General features: G+C 50.3%; 1 protein-coding gene across 1 annotated transcript in view; it reads left to right on the top strand.

Annotated features, from left to right (window-relative positions):
- The window catches only part of LOC119129679 (macrophage mannose receptor 1-like), a 41,764-nt gene that overhangs the window by 2,159 nt on the left and 21,905 nt on the right, over positions 1 to 17,700 (top strand). The window contains exons 8-17 of the mRNA XM_037263048.1: positions 49 to 81; positions 380 to 576; positions 639 to 739; positions 859 to 971; positions 1,061 to 1,114; positions 1,183 to 1,338; positions 1,438 to 1,508; positions 2,002 to 2,113; positions 2,200 to 2,247; positions 2,361 to 2,525. Coding sequence (XP_037118943.1) covers positions 49 to 81; positions 380 to 576; positions 639 to 739; positions 859 to 971; positions 1,061 to 1,114; positions 1,183 to 1,338; positions 1,438 to 1,508; positions 2,002 to 2,113; positions 2,200 to 2,247; positions 2,361 to 2,525 — 1,050 coding nt within the window. The remainder of the gene's footprint in view (positions 1 to 48; positions 82 to 379; positions 577 to 638; positions 740 to 858; positions 972 to 1,060; positions 1,115 to 1,182; positions 1,339 to 1,437; positions 1,509 to 2,001; positions 2,114 to 2,199; positions 2,248 to 2,360; positions 2,526 to 17,700) is intronic.

Below are 17,700 nucleotides of genomic sequence, written 5' to 3'. Positions count from 1 at the left end.
ATCATCCATCCGTCTGTCTTTGCTTCTTTGCTTTTCAAACTCTTCCAGGAGTGCCAGAACCCAAGCCGTCTTCTGACGACGGTAAGTCGCCATAAACTCTGCGTGTAAAAGATGCGAGACAGAAAAATGCTCTACTGTGTCTCACAATGTATTGTTCACATGGGCCTAACAAAAGTTAGGGACCTCTCTGCAGAATGTTTTTTTTTTGCGTTGCGCGTCGTCACGGCCCAAGCAGCAAAAGTGACTTTGCCACTGTTAGTAACAGTAACGGTAATGAACATAGCAATCGAGCAGATCTCATCCCTCACCGGAAAACTATTCCCAGTCGTCAGTGTGCTCTGATCTGTCCGCCCGCTCGATCCCCAAATTGTGCCCTCAGCCAAGCGCTGTGGTTTCGGATGGCTCGAGTACGATGCCAGCTGCTACAAGAAGGTGGAGGCCCCCAACGGTTGGCTGGGGGCCCGTCATCACTGCGTCTCGGAGGGCGGGGACCTGCTCTCCATCTCTTCCTCGGCCGAGGAAGACTTTGTGAAGAAGACGATGATGGCCCACTTCTGGCTGGGACTCTCCAATCTGGTGAGACGCGAGCACAAGCGGCGGCTCTGCAGACGAGCTTGATTGTTTTTTTTCCTCCCCAGGAATGCGATGACATCTGGTGTCGCTTTGAAGACGGAAACCTGACTTGGTCCGACGGCGAGACGACGACATACGCCAACTGGGCCTCAGCTCAACCTGGGAGGTAAGAATGAAGTCACAACATGCAGTCGTGAGCACACGTTGATGCCACTCGAGAGAAACAAACATGCCCATTCTTCCAGTTTGGTTATGTGTCTCGCCTTACACGACTTCTCCCGACAGCACCGACGTTGCGTCCTGTGCCTACGTCAAACAAGGCACTTATTACCAATCTGGCAAGTGGATGTCTGGTTCCTGCGCTTCCTCGCTGGCGTACGTTTGCGAGCGGCCGCTGAGTAAGCCTGCACTGCACGTCCGTGTTGCCCTTGGAAGGAGAAAAGCGCAATTGTATTTTTTATTTGTATTTTTTTCCCCCTCCCCCCAGAATGCCCGGCTGGGCGGACGTGTGCCCGCAAAGACAGTTCTGCTGTAGTGGCGAGTGAGTTGCAGCACATCTTTATCAGCTTGCCGTGTTTCCTACTAAAAATGTTTTCTTTGTGGCCCCAGCTTCCGACTGCAGCGAGGGCAACTTCCTGTATGACGATTACTGCTATCATTACGAGAAAACGCCTAAAAGCTGGGAGGAAGCCGAGAAGTTCTGTTGGTCTCGGAGAGGCCACCTGGCCAGCGTCCACTCCGAGGAAGAGGCCCGATTTGTGTATGGTGAGCACCGAGACGAAGCCCACCTGTCGTCCAGTCCCACAAAGCTTGACTTGGTTGAGGCTCTTCTTGGACTGATGCTCTTGTTCGCCTTTGCTCAAGGTCATGGACAAAGCCCGTATTCGTCTTTTTTGGGACTCAAGAAGAACAAGTGGAGTGACGGAACAGAATTTGTAAGTGAAATGCTGAAGGCATTTGGGAAAGTTATTTTGCAATAGCTCAAGAGGGGAAATGTCAAAAAGAGGGCGAGAGCAGAGCAGCCTGATGACACGCTGTGCAAACTATTTTGAACGAGGATAGTGGCGCCGTTGTGCGCTGGGGATTCGTCACAGCAAGCAAAACAGTTTGATCGGACGCTTTGTTGTGAACCGAGGCTTAGCCAGGGGGAAGGGCTTGGTCCGCAATGGTATCGGTATGATCCATTTTTGTCCTTTAGTGTTATTTTTGGGTTGTTGTCATTTGCCCTCCACGCCACTAGAGGGACTCTATAAAACCTGCGGTGAATTTGAACATTGCCGGGATTGACAGGAGGTTTAGACCGCGTCAATGCCTTGGGGCTATTTGTTTATGTTGTTGTGATATTTTTACTTTTAGAGTTGTTTGCCGTGTTTTGTTTGAACAATAAACCTGCACGTCAGAGTCCCAACACGCTCATGTTGTCCGCAGGACTACTCCAAGAGGCAAAATGACACCGTGGGAGACTGCGTGTTCCCAACTGCTCTTGGGGAGCTCAGTTCCTGCAACTGCACAGTAAAGCGGCCATTTGTCTGCAAAATAGGTGCAAACGTTCCGAGCGCTTCCTTTGGACTCTGTCGCGGCACACGTTTGCTCATATTTGCCCCCCCACTTTGCCCTTCCCTGCAGCCAAGAGCGGAAGACCTCGACAGCTGTCTCCATTGGTTGGCCAACCGGGTAGGTGGGCGAGCGTCCGGCACTGCCGTCGGCACGCCGTCGGCACGCCGTCTGCTGTCGCCCGCCCGCGCGCGCCGCTGTGCTCTCAAGCGCCGTCGTCTGTCTGCTCACAGACTGGACTGACCAATGCGGCTGGTGGCTGGACAACCCCACCGACGACTTCTGCTACCTGATCGTCCGCCAGCCCAAGACCTGGAAGGAGGCCCAAGACAACTGCCATAGCCTGGAAGGGGACCTGAGCAGCATCACCGACTTTCACGAGCAGAACTTTGTACACGGTAGGCTGGCCATTACTTTGTGTCCACTCATGAATGAATGAATAAATTCTGTCGTTCCCCGGTTGGGCAATGTGCCGCATTGGGATTGATTGGAGACTTTACAAATAGGCAATTGTTAGATAATTTAGCGTGCGGACGTTTGCCGTAGAGATAATTTAGCGTACGGACGTTGGCCGTAGCTCTATCTAATGTCCTTTGATGTGCCGCTTGATATTTTGCACTCTTTTCTGTATTCGTTCTTTGATGTGGTCAAAGAGTGCAGCTGCCACTTTTCGTTTGGAATGGGAAACCAGCTAACCCGTATTATCAACAATGGAGGCCCCAGAACACGGTCCACTCAAACTCAATGGCCCTCTGGGGAGTTGGAACCTTTTCTGAAAGGGCGTTCTGCCAAGACGTTCCCAACAAAACCTCACAATACGTTTGTTCTGTGTGCTGGCTTGAGGACAACATATTGTCGGCCACAAGGGGGCCACAACCGCTCCTTTTCGGAAAGCAAAAACACAATAAGTATGGGCTCGAGCACAAAGCTCAATGAGCCGCTGAGTAAAGTGTCTCTCTGAAAGATGTTTCCGACCGTTGGTTGTTTGCCTTGGCTCCAAAGGTTACATCAAGGCTCTGGCAAACGCGCCCTCTCTGTGGTTGGGTGCTAACACCTCTATCACTGAAGACGACACCAAATGGACTGACGGATCCCCGTTCGCTTACATCCACTCGAGCGCAGGTCGGTCCGGAAGCACGTCTGTCGTTTGGAGGAACGGAGGAGCGCTTAGATCTTGTCTCCCTCCAGGTGACGCCGATGCCAGCTCTCGGGAAACCTGTCTTTCCTTCCTCACCGGCAGCGGCGACTGGAAGGCCGACAGGTGCTCCCACATGCGAGGCTACGTGTGCAAGAAAATGAAAAAAGGTAAATAAGATGTGACGCTCCACCGGCTGTCATCACGCGTTGACGTCCGTCTTTGCTCTTGCAGGAGTGACAGCACCTTCGCCGTTTCCTCTCCAAGGTAAGTCGCCTTGAACTGTGCGTCACGCCTAAAACAACACACACTTGCAATGGCCAGTAAATGTCCTGCTCCATTGATCTTGGCAAAAAGAAGTTGCAGCGGGGCGCAAGTCACAGTCTTGTCATATGCCAAATCTGTCCGCCTGATCCCCAAATTGTGCCCTCAGCCAAGCTCTGTGATCCCGGATGGCTCGAGTACAACTCCACGTGCTACAAGAAGGTGGAGGCCCCCAACGGTTGGCTGGGGGCCCGTCGAGACTGCGTCTGGCAGGGCGGCGACCTGGTCTCCATCACCTCCTCGGCCGAGGAAGACTTTGTGAAGGACACCATGGGCAAGAAGACCCCCTTCTGGCTGGGACTCTCCAACCTGGTGAGACCCACGCACTGGCGGCCGTGGACTCTTGGAGCGACCGCCTTGATTGTTTTTTGTTCTTGTGCCCCAGAATTGCGACGACGTCTGGTGTGACTTTGTGGACGGAAACCTGACTTGGTCTAACGGCGAGATGCTGACACTCAACAACTGGGCCTCAAGTCAACCTGGGAGGTAAGAAATCTCCACTTTGCATGCTTTCCTTGTTAAGGGCGCTCGAGAGAAGAAAAACATGCCCAATCTTCCATTTTGGCCCATTGTCGGTCGTGGGTCTCTCGCCTCACGCGACTTGTCTCGACAGCACCGACGTTGCCTTCTGCGTCTACGTCAACCAAGGGGCTTGGAGGCAGCCTGGCAAGTGGAGATCTGGCTCCTGCGCTTCCTCGTTGGCGTACATGTGCAAACGGCCGGCGAACTGTAAGCCTGCGTATCCGACGTAATGATGCCGTTGAGAGGAGGAAAACGTAACTGGGCCTTTGTTTACAGTCTGCCCGGGTAAAGAGAGGTGTTTCCCCAAAGGCGGTTCTGCTCTAGTGGCAAGTGAGTTGCAGTGCGCTTATTTGCACTCTTACCATCCCCTCATGGTTTGCTACAAAATGTTGTTTGCGGCTTCAGCTTCCTCCTGCGACGATGGCCACTTCCTGTATGGCGATTACTGCTATCGTTACGAGGAAATGCTAAGAAACTGCGATGAAGCTGACGATTTCTGCCAAGAGTGGGGAGGTCACCTGGCCAGCGCCCACTCAGATGGCGAAGCCCAATTTTTGGCTGGTGAGCACCAACGCGTACCGACGACGGCAGAGGTGGTCCCTGATCACATTCAACGGGTTTGGCGCTGATGGTTTGTTTCCTTTCCTCAAGCTCACAAGCAATCAGCAATGATGCCTCTTGTGGGACAAAGGATGGGGGTGAACGGAAAATATTATGTAAGTTGATGGCAGTCTAAAGATGAATCATGTCAATGAGTTGCACCGAGAATGTCACGTGACAAGGATAGATTGCAACCATACAACGTTGTGGCTCGGCATGCAGGACTACAGCGAGTGGGACAGCGCCCCTTCCATGGACTGTAAACGACTGGCATCTAATGGAAAGCTCCATGATGTCACCCGGAATTCCACCAGGCCATTCTTCTGCAAACAAGGTCCAAAAAGTCCCAAACACTCATTTCGCACACTGTCTCGCGATGCTCATATTTGCCCCCGCTTCCTTGCAGCCAAGCACGGAGGGCCTCTACAGCTGCCAGGTGGGCGTCCGGCACCGCCGCCCACGCCCTCCGTCTCGCTCGCAGGCTGGACTGACAAATGCGGCTGGTGGCTGGACGACCCCTCCAGCGACTTCTGCTACCTGATCAACCGCAAGCCCAAGACCTGGAAGGAGGCCCAAGACGACTGCCAGCGGCAGAAAGGGAACCTGCTCAGCATCACCGACTCGCACGAGCAGAACTTTGTACACGGTAGGCTGGCCATTTGTCTATTATGCCTGGCATCTGTCTTTGGCCTCCCTTGAGGTATATTTCTGAATGACGATTGTGCTCCATATTGTTAGGTTACTTCAAGGCTCTGGAGACCGGTCCCGCTTTGTGGTTGGGCGCCAATGAAACGATGGAGCTTGACGGCGGCAAGTGGGCTGACGGATCCCCCTTCTCTTACGTCCACTTTAGTGCAGGTCGGGCGTGGATGTTTGTCGGCTGCAGTTTGGAGAAATGGACCGGCGCTTAGATCTCATGTTCTCCCTCCAGGTGACACCGATGAGGGCGAATGTCTTTCCTTCCTCACCGGCAGCGGCCACTGGAAAGTCGACGCGTGCTACAACACGATTGGCTACGCGTGCAAGAAAAGAGGAAAAGGTAAGATGCGATGCTCCGCTGACCCTCATCGCGTGTGTCATGACATCCCCGTTCTGGTTCCCGCTTGTAGGAAAACCGTCTAAAGCCCTGCCGCTACAGGACGGTAAGTTGCCGTGAATGTTTTTGGTGAAAAGAAGCGAGAGAGAGAGAGAACAAGGTTGTGCTCTCACAGGCTACATGAAAAAGATTGTCTGCCAAGGAGATTGGAAAACCCTTGAATGTCCCGAAGAACGAGTCATCCGGATCCGGTCAGCCTTCTACGGGCGGAGGCGTAGCGATGTCTGTCCAAATGGCAACGCAACAGATGGTAAGACAAAAGGATCCATGAGTGGCCACCTTTAATTTGGCTTGGCGTTCTGGAGCCGCTTTGGTCAGACTGAAGGAATGCGAGCTTTAGCATTTTTGTCGCTGCGTTTTCACAAGTGTTGGAACTCACGCCTTACGATGATTCTTAATTATCAAAATGCACTGCGATTGACACGTGATTGATATCAATTGAAAATACCTTGATTCCTTAACAAAATCAGAAACTCAAACGGGTGCCGCTGTGTTGTAACTTGCAGGGACGTGCACGGTGGACATTTCTTTCTACAAGACAATGTGTGACAACAATCATGATTGCACCATTTACCTTTCGGATTCACATTCCTGCCCTGGTGTTTCCTCCAAATACTTACACATTGTCTACAGCTGTGAAGAGACAGGTGGGCTTCACATCCCGACACTTACTGTTGTGCCCAGAAAGAGCTTCGGCAAGGGACGGCCGATCATTGAATGTATGTTCACTGAGCATCCCTTCCATGTAACTAACGTATTTCTTTCCTTAGTGTGTCTTGACAGTCTGACAACTGACGGGAGCATCGCAGACTCTGCCTTTTCAGCCTCTTCCTCTGTGATCAAGGGCAAACCTCACAAAGCGCATCTCGGAGGCAGCGGGTGCTGGTTACTGAGCGAAAAGTGTTAGTTAAAAAAGCCGACCTTAGTTGTGTGTAATTTGGTGTCCCAAGCAATGTAATGCCTTCCTCGTTCAGCCGGCAGCTGGATCCAGGTGAACCTCGGGCAGATGAAAAAGGTGACACGCCTCGTGACCCAGAGCTGTAATACAGACGTTAGGAAATGGTTCGCCGCTTTTGAGATGCAGATCAGTATTGACGGAAAGACTTGGTATACCCACCCAGACGGGCAGGTAAGCAGCCGGCCGGTCAGGCAACCCATGCTCTTGTCATTGCAAACATGCACGTGCTCTGCTTCTAGCTTCATTTGGGGACTCATCTACTAGCCACGCCTGTGTCCACCCAGTACATCCGCCTCCTGCCCGTCAACTACAGAGTGAATATCGGAATTCGCTTTGATGTCTTGGGGTGCGCCGTTGACGACACCGCTCGTGAGTCAAACACTTGGCCGCTCTGAGCGCTGTGAGGAAACCAGCTTCAAATGTGCTTTGATTTGCCCTTTTGACCCACAGACATCACCTGTGCCAGCAATTTCAAAAGCCTCACCAAGTTCACCAGTTCAAAGACGTGAGTCAGACCCGACATGACGTTTCTTGGCGGTGAAGCCTCCCCTCCCAACTCCCACGTTGTCTTCCGCAGGGTCCTCTGCCCACCGGGCTGCGGCAAAGCCCCCTACATTCTCGACGGAACAGCGATCTACAACCAGGTATGTAAATACTGAACGACCCTCCGGCGGCTTTGTCTGAGACGTTTTCTGAGTGCAGGACTCAAACATCTGCACGGCCGCTATTCACGCGGGTATCATTCGGAACGAGATCGGAGGAGCTGTGACTTTGCTGAAGGCGCCGCCACAAAACGCCGACCTCATCTACACCGAGAACGGGATCACTTTAGTTCAGTGAGTGGTCAGCTCTCACCGCCGAGTCGGCTTATAGAGGCCCGGCTCATTCTCACTTTACTGTCTGCAGATACGGTGGCAAAACGGTTTCTTACGCCTTTGCTGAGAACGGTGAGTAGAATGTCCAAATAGAAGGCATTTCACACTTGATGTGACGGCATCTTGCGTGCAGAGCCCAGATGCTTGGGACCTGACTGGGAGGAGTTTGCGGGCTTCTGCTACAAACGTTTGGATGATCAAAAGACGTGGTACGGTGCTCAACACGCCTGCAGGATCGTCTGTGCCGAACTGGTGTCCATACGCTCCGAGCCGGAGCGAGATTGGCTGCAAGAAGCCATGAACTTTGGTGCGTGCGCCAACGCCCGACGGTCTTCCGTCACAACTACTCGATATCTGGGAAGCGCATGAGAGCTCTGTTGCTGTCCGTCCTCTGCAGGCACCGGCGACACGTGGACCGGACTGAACGACCTGGTCATCAAGGGCAGATTCATGTGGTCGGACCGCCAGAAGGTGACCTTCACCAACTGGGCTATGGGAGATCCTGGCCGCCTGTTGGAGAATTGCGTGGCTACGTTGAGCCAGGTGGGTGCGGTTATTTCGATCTCCTTGTGTGTCTTGGCATGTGAAGAAATTGACAATAAAGCAGACTTTGACTTTGACTTTTTGACTTATTTGTCAACACTTGCCCAACTGTTTGAAATCATCCGATTTTGACTTTCAGACTGGCAAATGGAGAAAGATGTCCTGCGTGCGACTCAACAGCTTTGTGTGTAAGATGCCCACGGCGCGTTATCCAATCAAAGTGCGTCTTGCGTCTGGAGTGGCAGCCTGCCGTGACGGCGTCCGGGTGTGGAATAACTCTCGATGAGTCCAAGTGCGTCTTGCATCTGGAGTGGCAGCCTGCCGTGATGGCGTCCGGCAAGTTGCTGGTCTCGATACAAACATTCTGATTTGATTATTTAAAGTTTTATTGACTGCATCATGTTATTGACCATGCATTTTTATTATTTGGTTTAATTTATCATGCATTCAAAGTTATTCACATGCATTATTCTTCGGTTTGATTTACCATGCGTTATTATTCTGTTTTATTTACCATGCGTTATTATTATTCCGATTAATTTACCATATGTTCTTTTCATTCTTTCTTTCACTATTATTACTATTATGATTAATGGACCATGTGTTATTATTCTGTTTAATTTATCATGCATACCCTGTTGTGAAAAATACATAAAAAGAATAAAAAATTAAAAGACAATTCCCGTTCATACCTCATTCTGATTTTCCCATCCATCTTCTATCACTTAAATCTGGGGTCGATTTGTGGGGGCAGCAGCTTTAGGACGGGCGCCCATCCTCCCCTTTTGTCCAGCTCATCCCGGGGGATCGATCCCAAGGCGTTCGCAGGCCAGCCGAGAGACATAGGGTGCGCCCATTTTGGCCGCTTGTAGCATCACCCATCTCGCGGTCCATCCTGCCCTTGCTCGTGAACAAGACACCAAGATCAGTGGCGTAGCCAAGCCGGGGCGAGCCGGAGCGGCGCCCCGGTTAGGACTCCCTGCGCCCCGGTTGAAAAAAATCGAGCTTTTTCGATTCTTCATTTTCATGCCGTTTTTTTCTTTCGGTCTTGCGCGAATGTGCTTGCGCTATTCTATGTGCGCGATGTTATCCATTCACCGTTTGCCTCCCGGACCCGAATGTTGTTTTAGCGATCAGCGAACGGCGTGGGTGATGTTCGATTTTTTTTTCCTGTGGGCGCGCGCCCCTACTGGAAAAATTCCTGGCTACGCCACTGCCCAAGATACTTGAACTCTACTCGCCTCCTGCTCGATGACAGCTGGGATAGACTCCGACATGTCCGCGATCCCGGATGGATGGATGGATGGATGGATGGATGGATGGATGGAAATCTGATTTGATTTTCTGATGTGTTCTTGTTCTGTGTCTGCCCTCTTTGTTTCGTGTTGAAACGTCGTTCTCTATTAACAGTTAAGAGCGCCCTCCTGTGGATGCTTAGTGTAAGTAATTTACTCAGCACGAGACTCACGGACGGATCGGATCAGGTATACCTACTGTGAATGTACGAAGTTGACGTTGTCCGTAAGTCTTGTAAACTTATCTTTTTTCTGTTAGACTTGTGAAAACGATTGTATGTTAATTTTATTTACATGTCGAAGTTACGTTAGCCAACATGCTACAAGCTAACGATTGTCTAACGCGGTGTTTGCTTTATTTTGTATTTCAGTTTTACGATGGTCTTAAGAGGGCAATGGTTTGAGGCCATTCGTCAATAAATCAGCGTTTAAGACAACCAAGTCTGATTATTCGCTGGTGGAAAAGTAGACGCTTCGGAGTGAGGACAGCACATTCTGTTTGATTTAATGTGCCATATTATGATAAATCTACCATGCGTTCTTCTGTTTTATTTCCCATGCATCGAGTAAGTTTGCACTTGAATTAGGGGGACATTTATTTTCTGGTGCAATAAAAACCTTCAAATCAAAAATCCCACCCAAAGAATCTGCACTCAATATCTCACAAAATCTTCGCAGCACATTCAAAATCTACACTCGCGATATAAGCGATTACGATTGGCTGAGGCAGAGACGCCAGGCCACGCGCTTCACGCGCAAAAGCACTTGACCTGTTTTTTAGCTGGTGATTATTAACCAACAAATAGCAGCATTGAGGGAGCATACACACACACATTGAAGAGTAAGTCTTTGTCAAAATGGGTAAATAAAGCATTCTTTTTTCCAGTCCACGTAAGCAGGAAATTGCGGAGTCTAGGCTCAATGTAAGAGTCGAAACGTGAAGTAAAGGATTCCTTTTAAATGCGCAACATTCCATTTCTGAAAACAAAGTAATGAATTTAAAGTGTTTCTTTGACTAGTGAACTAACCTTTATTTTGGAGAGCCAGAGCACCCGCTGTGGGCTTGACACTTGTTTCCTTCTCAGAGAAATGCTCACTTGTGTCTTCAGTGTCGAAGTGACCAGCAGAAGTGAACGCGATGGAAAAAAGCAGACGACACAGTCGACTTGGTATGAAGAATTAACTTTTTCTTTTTCTTTTTTTTAATCTATTTACCCATTTTATGTTGTAACCAATTCTGTCACGGGTCATTCTTACGCATTTTTCAACAATGCCCATTAATACTAGTTGCTTTGTCGGCGAACGGCTCTGCGGCAATTTAAACAAATACATCTTTGTCTTCTTATTTTTCCTCTCCATCTTCCTCCAGGTGTTGCTGCCACTCTGAAGGGAACATCTGACGAGAACCTTCCAACAGGTTACTTCCTTTTTTTCCGTTTATTTTCCACATTGCACGCATGACCCCAGCTGTAGACATGTCATGTGAGCCCATTTCAAGGAGATTACACATTTACCCTCGGAAGTCACTCCTACTAGGGGAAATGAGAAACCTTAGGCATTGCATTCTAGTGAAATAACGATGAGCTCATCTTATTACCCTCGACAATATATCGACGACGTGTCCTGGTTCTTTCATTTCACGAATGCCAACTGGTGGAAACGGCTTGTTTTCACTTCCTGCCATCAAGTGGAAGAGTGTTAAATTAATATATGTAAATAATGTTTTTTTTCTTTTCTTTCTTTAGTAGACCAATTCCGTGGAATGGGAGAATTTTACCTGGCACACCGGTTGGGATTCGTTGTAATACTGCACTCGACTGGCTCACCTCCTATCTCGCCAACAGAAACCAGTTCATCTCTCTCTCCGGTCACACATCCATCCTCTCCCCAGTTACACAAGGGGTCCCCCAAGGCTCAGTTCTTGGCCCCCTCCTATTCATCTGTTACCTCTTCCCCCTTGGTAATGTCATCCGCAAACTCAATATGGACTTCCACTGCTACGCTGATGACACCCAGATCTATATACGTACCACACCAACCCGTAACCCTTCCCTCACCCACTTTGAAACCTGCATCTCTACAATAAAAACATGGCTGACCCACAACTTTCTCAAACTCAACAGTGACAAAACAGAGCTCCTCCTCATAGGCACTAAATCCTCCCTTATTAAAACTGGATCCATCACACTCACCATTGACTCCTCAAACATCACTCCCTCCCCTCTGGCACGCAACCTTGGCGTTATTTTTGACCCCACACTGTCCTTCCACCCTCATGTTAGCTCAGTTGTTAAGACCTCCTACTTCCACCTCCGACGCATCGCCAAAATCCGGCACTGCCTCTCTCTCCCTGCCGCTGAATCCCTCATCCACGCCTTCATCTCATCCCGGCTTGACTACTGCAACTCCCTTCTCACTGGAATCACTGCTCACTCACTCCATAGACTTCAACTAGTCCAAACCTCTGCTGCCCGCCTCCTCACCCACACCCGGTCCCGAGAACACATCACTCCTGTTCTCCTCTCTCTTCACTGGCTCCCCATTAAGGAGCGTATCATCTTCAAGATACTCCTCCTCACCTTCAAAGCCCTTCACCACCTGGCTCCCACTTACCTATCCGACCTCCTTGTCCCCTATTGCCCCAACCGTCCCCTCCGATCCTCCAATACTTCACGTCTGACAGTCCCAAAATCTAAACTCAAATCCTTCGGTGACAGAGCCTTCTCCTGCACATCACCCCGACTCTGGACCTCTCTCCCTCAGTCTGTCTGTGACTCACCCACACTCCCCATATTTAAGTCCCGTCTAAAAACTTACCTCTTCTCTCAAGCTCATGACCTCCCCTACCCATAACTGGTTTCCTCTTCTTAATTTTATCCGATTGTTTCTTCCCCTGGCTCGGTGGCGCACTGGGTAGCACGTCCGCCTCACAGTTAGGAGGGTGCGGGCAATGTTCCCTCTAATTCTTCAAGTGTCTGTGCAAACACACACGCTCCCTGTGCACACTGTGGACCATTGTGTGCAACACCAGATTAAATAAATAAATGAATGACTGAACGAATAAATAAATAAATAAATAAAATATTGTCAACGAGAACTTTAACATACTCAGGGTCGGAATTTGTTTAGTGTGACAGCTCGTTCCTTTTCTGTCGGTCTTTTGCGCTCTCCCACAATAATGTACCGATCCCCTGTCCCATCTTGAGTCTTTGTACAATTCCAACAGCTTTCAAATGTCATTTCTGCTAAATGTGATGCTTGAGGTAGCCAAACTTCCATTCAGTCCATATTATTCCCTCCGTAAACTCGCCCGCCACTTTGGCTTCATTGCATGTTTTGCATAGTAGACCATTCTCACTCCAAAAAGAGAAAATCACACCCAGCTTCACCGTTTGTTCTTTTATTTGCACACAGTCCGACAACCATTCCATCTTAAAAGAACCGCGGCATCTCTTATTTACAGTACTTTGGCTTGACGAGTGGATGCGTCGCTGCTCGTTCGTTTTGCCATGATAAGGGGTTCGCTAACTTAGCATTTGCATCTCTTGACTCCGCCGCAGTGTTGTTAGCTAGCAAACCTGCACGGGACGGATGGGCAGGACACATTTTCAGGCACTGTCAATGCTATGATTGGCTATGTAGCGTAAGTGAACCATATAATAATAATAATAATAATAATTCATTAAATTTGTATAGCGCTTTTCAAACACCCAAAGACGCTTACAGGTAACAAGGCAAAGACATACATGAGGGGAGGGGGACGGGGAGGAAACAATCGGGTAAACTTAAGAAGAGGAAGCCAGTTATGGGTAGGGGAGGTCATGCGCTTGGTAGAAGAGGTACGTTTTTAGACGGGACTTAAATATGGGGAGTGTGGGTGAGTCACAGACAGACTGGGGGAGAGAGTTCCAGAGTCGGGGTGATGTGCAGGAAAAGGCTCTGTCACCGAAGGATTTGAGTTTGGATTTTGGGACTGTCAGACGTGAAGTATTGGAGGATCGGAGGGGACGGTTGGGGCAGTAGGGGACAAGGAGGTCGGATAGGTAAGTGGGAGCCAGATGGTGAAGGGCTTTGAAGGTGAGGAGGAGTATCTTGAAGATGATACGCTCCTTCATGGGGAGCCAGTGAAGAGAGTGGAGAACAGGAGTGATGTGTTCACGGGACCGGGTGTGGGTAAGGAGGCGGGCAGCAGAGTTTTGGACTAGTTGAAGTCGATGGAGTGAGTGAGCAGTGATTCCAGTGAGAAGGGAGTTGCAGTAATCAAGCCGGGATGAGATGAAGGCGTGGATGAGAGATTCAGCGGCAGGGAGAGAAAGGCAGTGCCGGATTTTAGCGATGCGTCGGAGGTGGAAGTAGGAGGTCTTGACAACTGAGCTAACATGAGGTTGAAAGGACAGTGTGGGGTCAAAAATAACGCCAAGATTGCGTGCCAGAGGGGAGGGAGTGATGTTTGAGGAGTCGATGGTGAGTGTGATGGATCCAGTTTTGTTAAGGGAGGATTTAGTGCCTATGAGGAGCTCTGTTTTGTCACTGTTGAGTTTGAGAAAGTTGTGGGTCAGCCATGCTTTTATTGTAGAGATGCAGGTTTCAAAATGAGTGAGGGAAGGGTTACGGGTTGGTGTCGTACGTATGTAGATCTGGGTGTCATCAGCGTAGCAGTGGAAGTCCAGATTGAGTTTGCGGATGACAGTACCAAGGGGAAAGAGGTAACAGATGAATAGGAGGGGGCCAAGAACTGAGCCTTGGGGGACCCCTTGTGTAACTGGGGAGAGGATGGATGTGTGACCGGAGAGAGAGATGAACTGGTTTCTGTTGGTGAGGTAGGAGGTGAGCCAGTCGAGTGCAGTGCCCTCAACACCTAGTTGGCGCAGCCTTTGGAGGAGGATGGAATGGTTCACAGTGTCAAAGGCTGCGCTAAGGTCAAGTAGTAGTAGGATGTTGAGGGCACCAGAGTCTGCAGAAATGAGGAGATCATGGGTGACTTTGACTAGAGCTGTTTCAGTGCTGTGAAGTGGGCGGAATCCGGACTGGAAGGGTTCATAGAGGTTGTTGGACTGGAGATGGGTGTGGAGTTGGGCGGAGACAATGCGTTCTAGGGTTTTGGAAAGGAATGAAAGGTTGGAGATCGGACGGTAGTTGGAGAGGTTGAGTGGGTCCAAGGTGGGCTTTTTGAGGATGGGGGTGATGGCTGCAAGTTTATAGACAGTGGGAAAGTGGCCAAGGGATAAAGACTGATTAAAAAGGGTGGCGAGGTGGGGGAGGAGGACAGGGAGGCAGGCCTTAGTTAAGGTCGTTGGAAGAGGGTCGAGAGAGCAGGTGGTTGTCTTGGATGAGGTAATGATGTCTAGGATAGTGGAGGAGTCGACAAGGGAGAAGGCAGTGAGAGAGGGGAAGGGAGGGAGGTCAGGGAAGGGGGGCAGGAGGGCAGAGGAGGTGGGGGAGGAGGAGTTATTGATGGTGTCGGTCAGAGAACTGTTGATTTGGGCGATCTTGTTGTTAAAGTTGACAAGGAAGGAGTTACAGAGGGCGGGTGAGGAGGGTGGCTTGGTGACCGGTGGCTGGAGCAATTTGTTGACAGTGGAGAACAGTATGCGGGGGTTCCGGTTGGTGTTATTAATGAGAGATGAGAAGTAAGCAGATTTGGCAGCAAGAAGAGCATCACGATAGGAGGAGATGTGTTGTTTAAAGGTTTCAGCATGGACGGTGAGGCGGGTTCTTTTGTAGAGGCGTTCGAGTTGACGGCCAGTTTGTTTCATGGTGCGGAGTTCCGGTGTGTACCAAGGGGCAGAGTTAGTGAATGTAACAGAGGAAGTTTTCCAGGGGGCTAGGGAATCAAGGGAGTCAGAAAGGATGTTGTTGAGCATGGTGGCAAGGTCGTCAGGGGAGGAAGAAGTGGGGTCGGAAGGAAGAGCAGAGGATAAGAGCTGGCAAAGCGTGATTGGGTTTACAGTTTTGATGTTGCGGTAGGAGATGGTGCGTTTTGTGGATTTATGAGTCGAGGGTAGAGGGGCAGAGAAGAGGATGCAGAGATGATCTGACAGTGGAAAGGTGAGAGGACGGGGGTTGGATGTGAGTGGAAAGGAGGAGCATACTATATCCAGGGTGTGGCCTTTGGTGTGGGTGGGGAAGTTGATGTGCTGGGTGAGATGAAAGCAGTCCAGAAGGGAGATGAAGTCAGACGTCAGTGAAGCAGTTATAACATTGGCTGGTCCATCACTGATTTGCAAAAGTCATTGGTCCACTTAATTAGATTAGATTACGTCTAACATTAGATACTGAGCAATTAGTGTATGCTGAATTTTATTTTGTGTGCAGCATGGAGTTTCTTGTGCGCAGAGACTTCGCGAGCAGTGCGCAATTGCGCAGCTGCGCAGCTTAGAGGGAACACTGGGTGCGGGTTCGATTCCACCTCCGGCCCTCCCTGTGTGGAGTTTGCATGTTCTCCCCGGGCCCGCGTGGGTTTTCTCCGGGCACTCCGGTTTCCTCCCACATCCCAAAAAACATGCTTGGTAGGCCGATTGAGCACTCCAAATTGTTCCTAGGTGTGAGTGCGAGTGCGTGTGGTTGTTTGTCTCTGTGTGCCCTGCGATTGGCTGGCAACCGGTTCAGGGTGTCCCCCGCCTACTGCCCGATGATGGCTGAGATAGGCTCCAGCACGCCCGTGACCTCCGTGGGGACTAAGCGGTACAGAAAATGGATGGATGGATGTTTCTTCCCCGTCCCCCTCCCCTCATGTATGTCTTTGCCTTGTTCCCTGTATGCGTCTTTGGGTTTTTGAAAAGCGCTATACAAATTTAATGAATTATTATTATTAATATTGGCACAAAAATGCATGTTATCTAAGCTCACGATCTTGTGCTCAGCCGCAGGCACGTGTGTGTCTACCGCGCAATATGACGCCAAAGGTCCAGATGAGCTGAGCGTGTCCCCCAATGAGCGCATCATCATCGTGGGACGACTGGTGTCCTGTCACTGCTGGTTCTTGGCCATGAAGGAGGAAACGGGAGAAAGGGGTCTGCTCCGGACGAGCCTGGTGAAACCCTCGGGAGACACCTACGAGTGAGTGTGTGGCCGCAACGTGAAAACGGAGCGAGTAAAACGGCTTTCAGAAGCAAAGTCGTCTCGCTCGTTATCTCATCGCGTGTCCAGCTCGACCGACGCTCTTTTAGACGGAGACGAAGCGGACTTTTTCAGTCTGCGGGAAGATGCCAGTGAAGACCCGACCGCCTTACGCCAAAGCGCTTCTCAGAAGGATTCTGGCGGGAGCTACAAACTTGGTAGGAAATGTGCTTGGAAAGTGACGTGTGTCAATCCATTGCGAAAATTCGAAAAAGAATGCGGTCATGTTCAAGAGATCCACTTGTGACTTGTGAAAACGCAAGTCTGGAGAAGACTGAAAGATACAAATGTGTGTTCTTTGTCCTTCGATTCCAGATGTGTTCAGCTACCACGACTCCACGGCCAATCGGTCGCGTAAGTCTTTTCCGGCAGTGTCCTAAGACATGAATGGCATTCTGGTCTCAGAGCGCGGTTTTGATTTTTTTCTCTGAAGATCCTTCCATCCTGGTTGAGCCCTGCTTCCAGGAAAATTTGGTGCAGCTTCTGGATTTGTCTTCTGCGTGTGTTTATTGGGGAACCAGAGAGGATAAAGGCCGAAGCATTAAAGCTCCTCCCTTCACTGTCCAGCCGGCTGAAGAAAGACAAGGCGGTGAGAACATCACGTTGGTCCTCTCCTTTCTGGATGGGCGCGAATCCAAAGATGAGTTCAGAGCCCTTTACGTACTGACACCCGAACTTGTGTCCTCCTCCATCTTCTGCGGCCACTCAAGCGAGGACGAGTTGATTTCCTTTCTGTCCGTCGCCAGGAAAACGGCGAGGAAGCAAAGTCTTTTGTGGTCCCAGACTCGTCTGTGCTTCCTTTTGGGCAAGTTCTGCGCCGCCAAGTCCAAATTCAGCCAGGCCCGGGTCTATTTCGAGGAGGCGCTCGGTGTTCCCCGCGATACTTTTGCCGACGTCAGGCTGCTGGCTAGCATTTATTCCAACCTGGCCGCCATTTATCTTCTGCAGAGGAACGCGGAGCGCTTCTTTGGCACGTCCGAACGACTGGCGGCCTTATTAATGGGAACGTCGTCCTGCCTGGAATGTGCGACGGAAAGCTGGGTTCTGCAATATGACCTCAAGAAGGCGGTTGTGTCTGAAAACACAATGGCCGAAGCCCGGGCTTG

The sequence above is a fragment of the Syngnathus acus genome, chromosome 10 (assembly GCF_901709675.1).
Source record: "Syngnathus acus chromosome 10, fSynAcu1.2, whole genome shotgun sequence".
Classification (NCBI taxonomy): domain Eukaryota; kingdom Metazoa; phylum Chordata; class Actinopteri; order Syngnathiformes; family Syngnathidae; genus Syngnathus; species Syngnathus acus.
The sequence above is the reverse complement of the archived record's forward strand: the minus strand, read 5'-3'. Positions and strand labels throughout refer to the sequence as shown.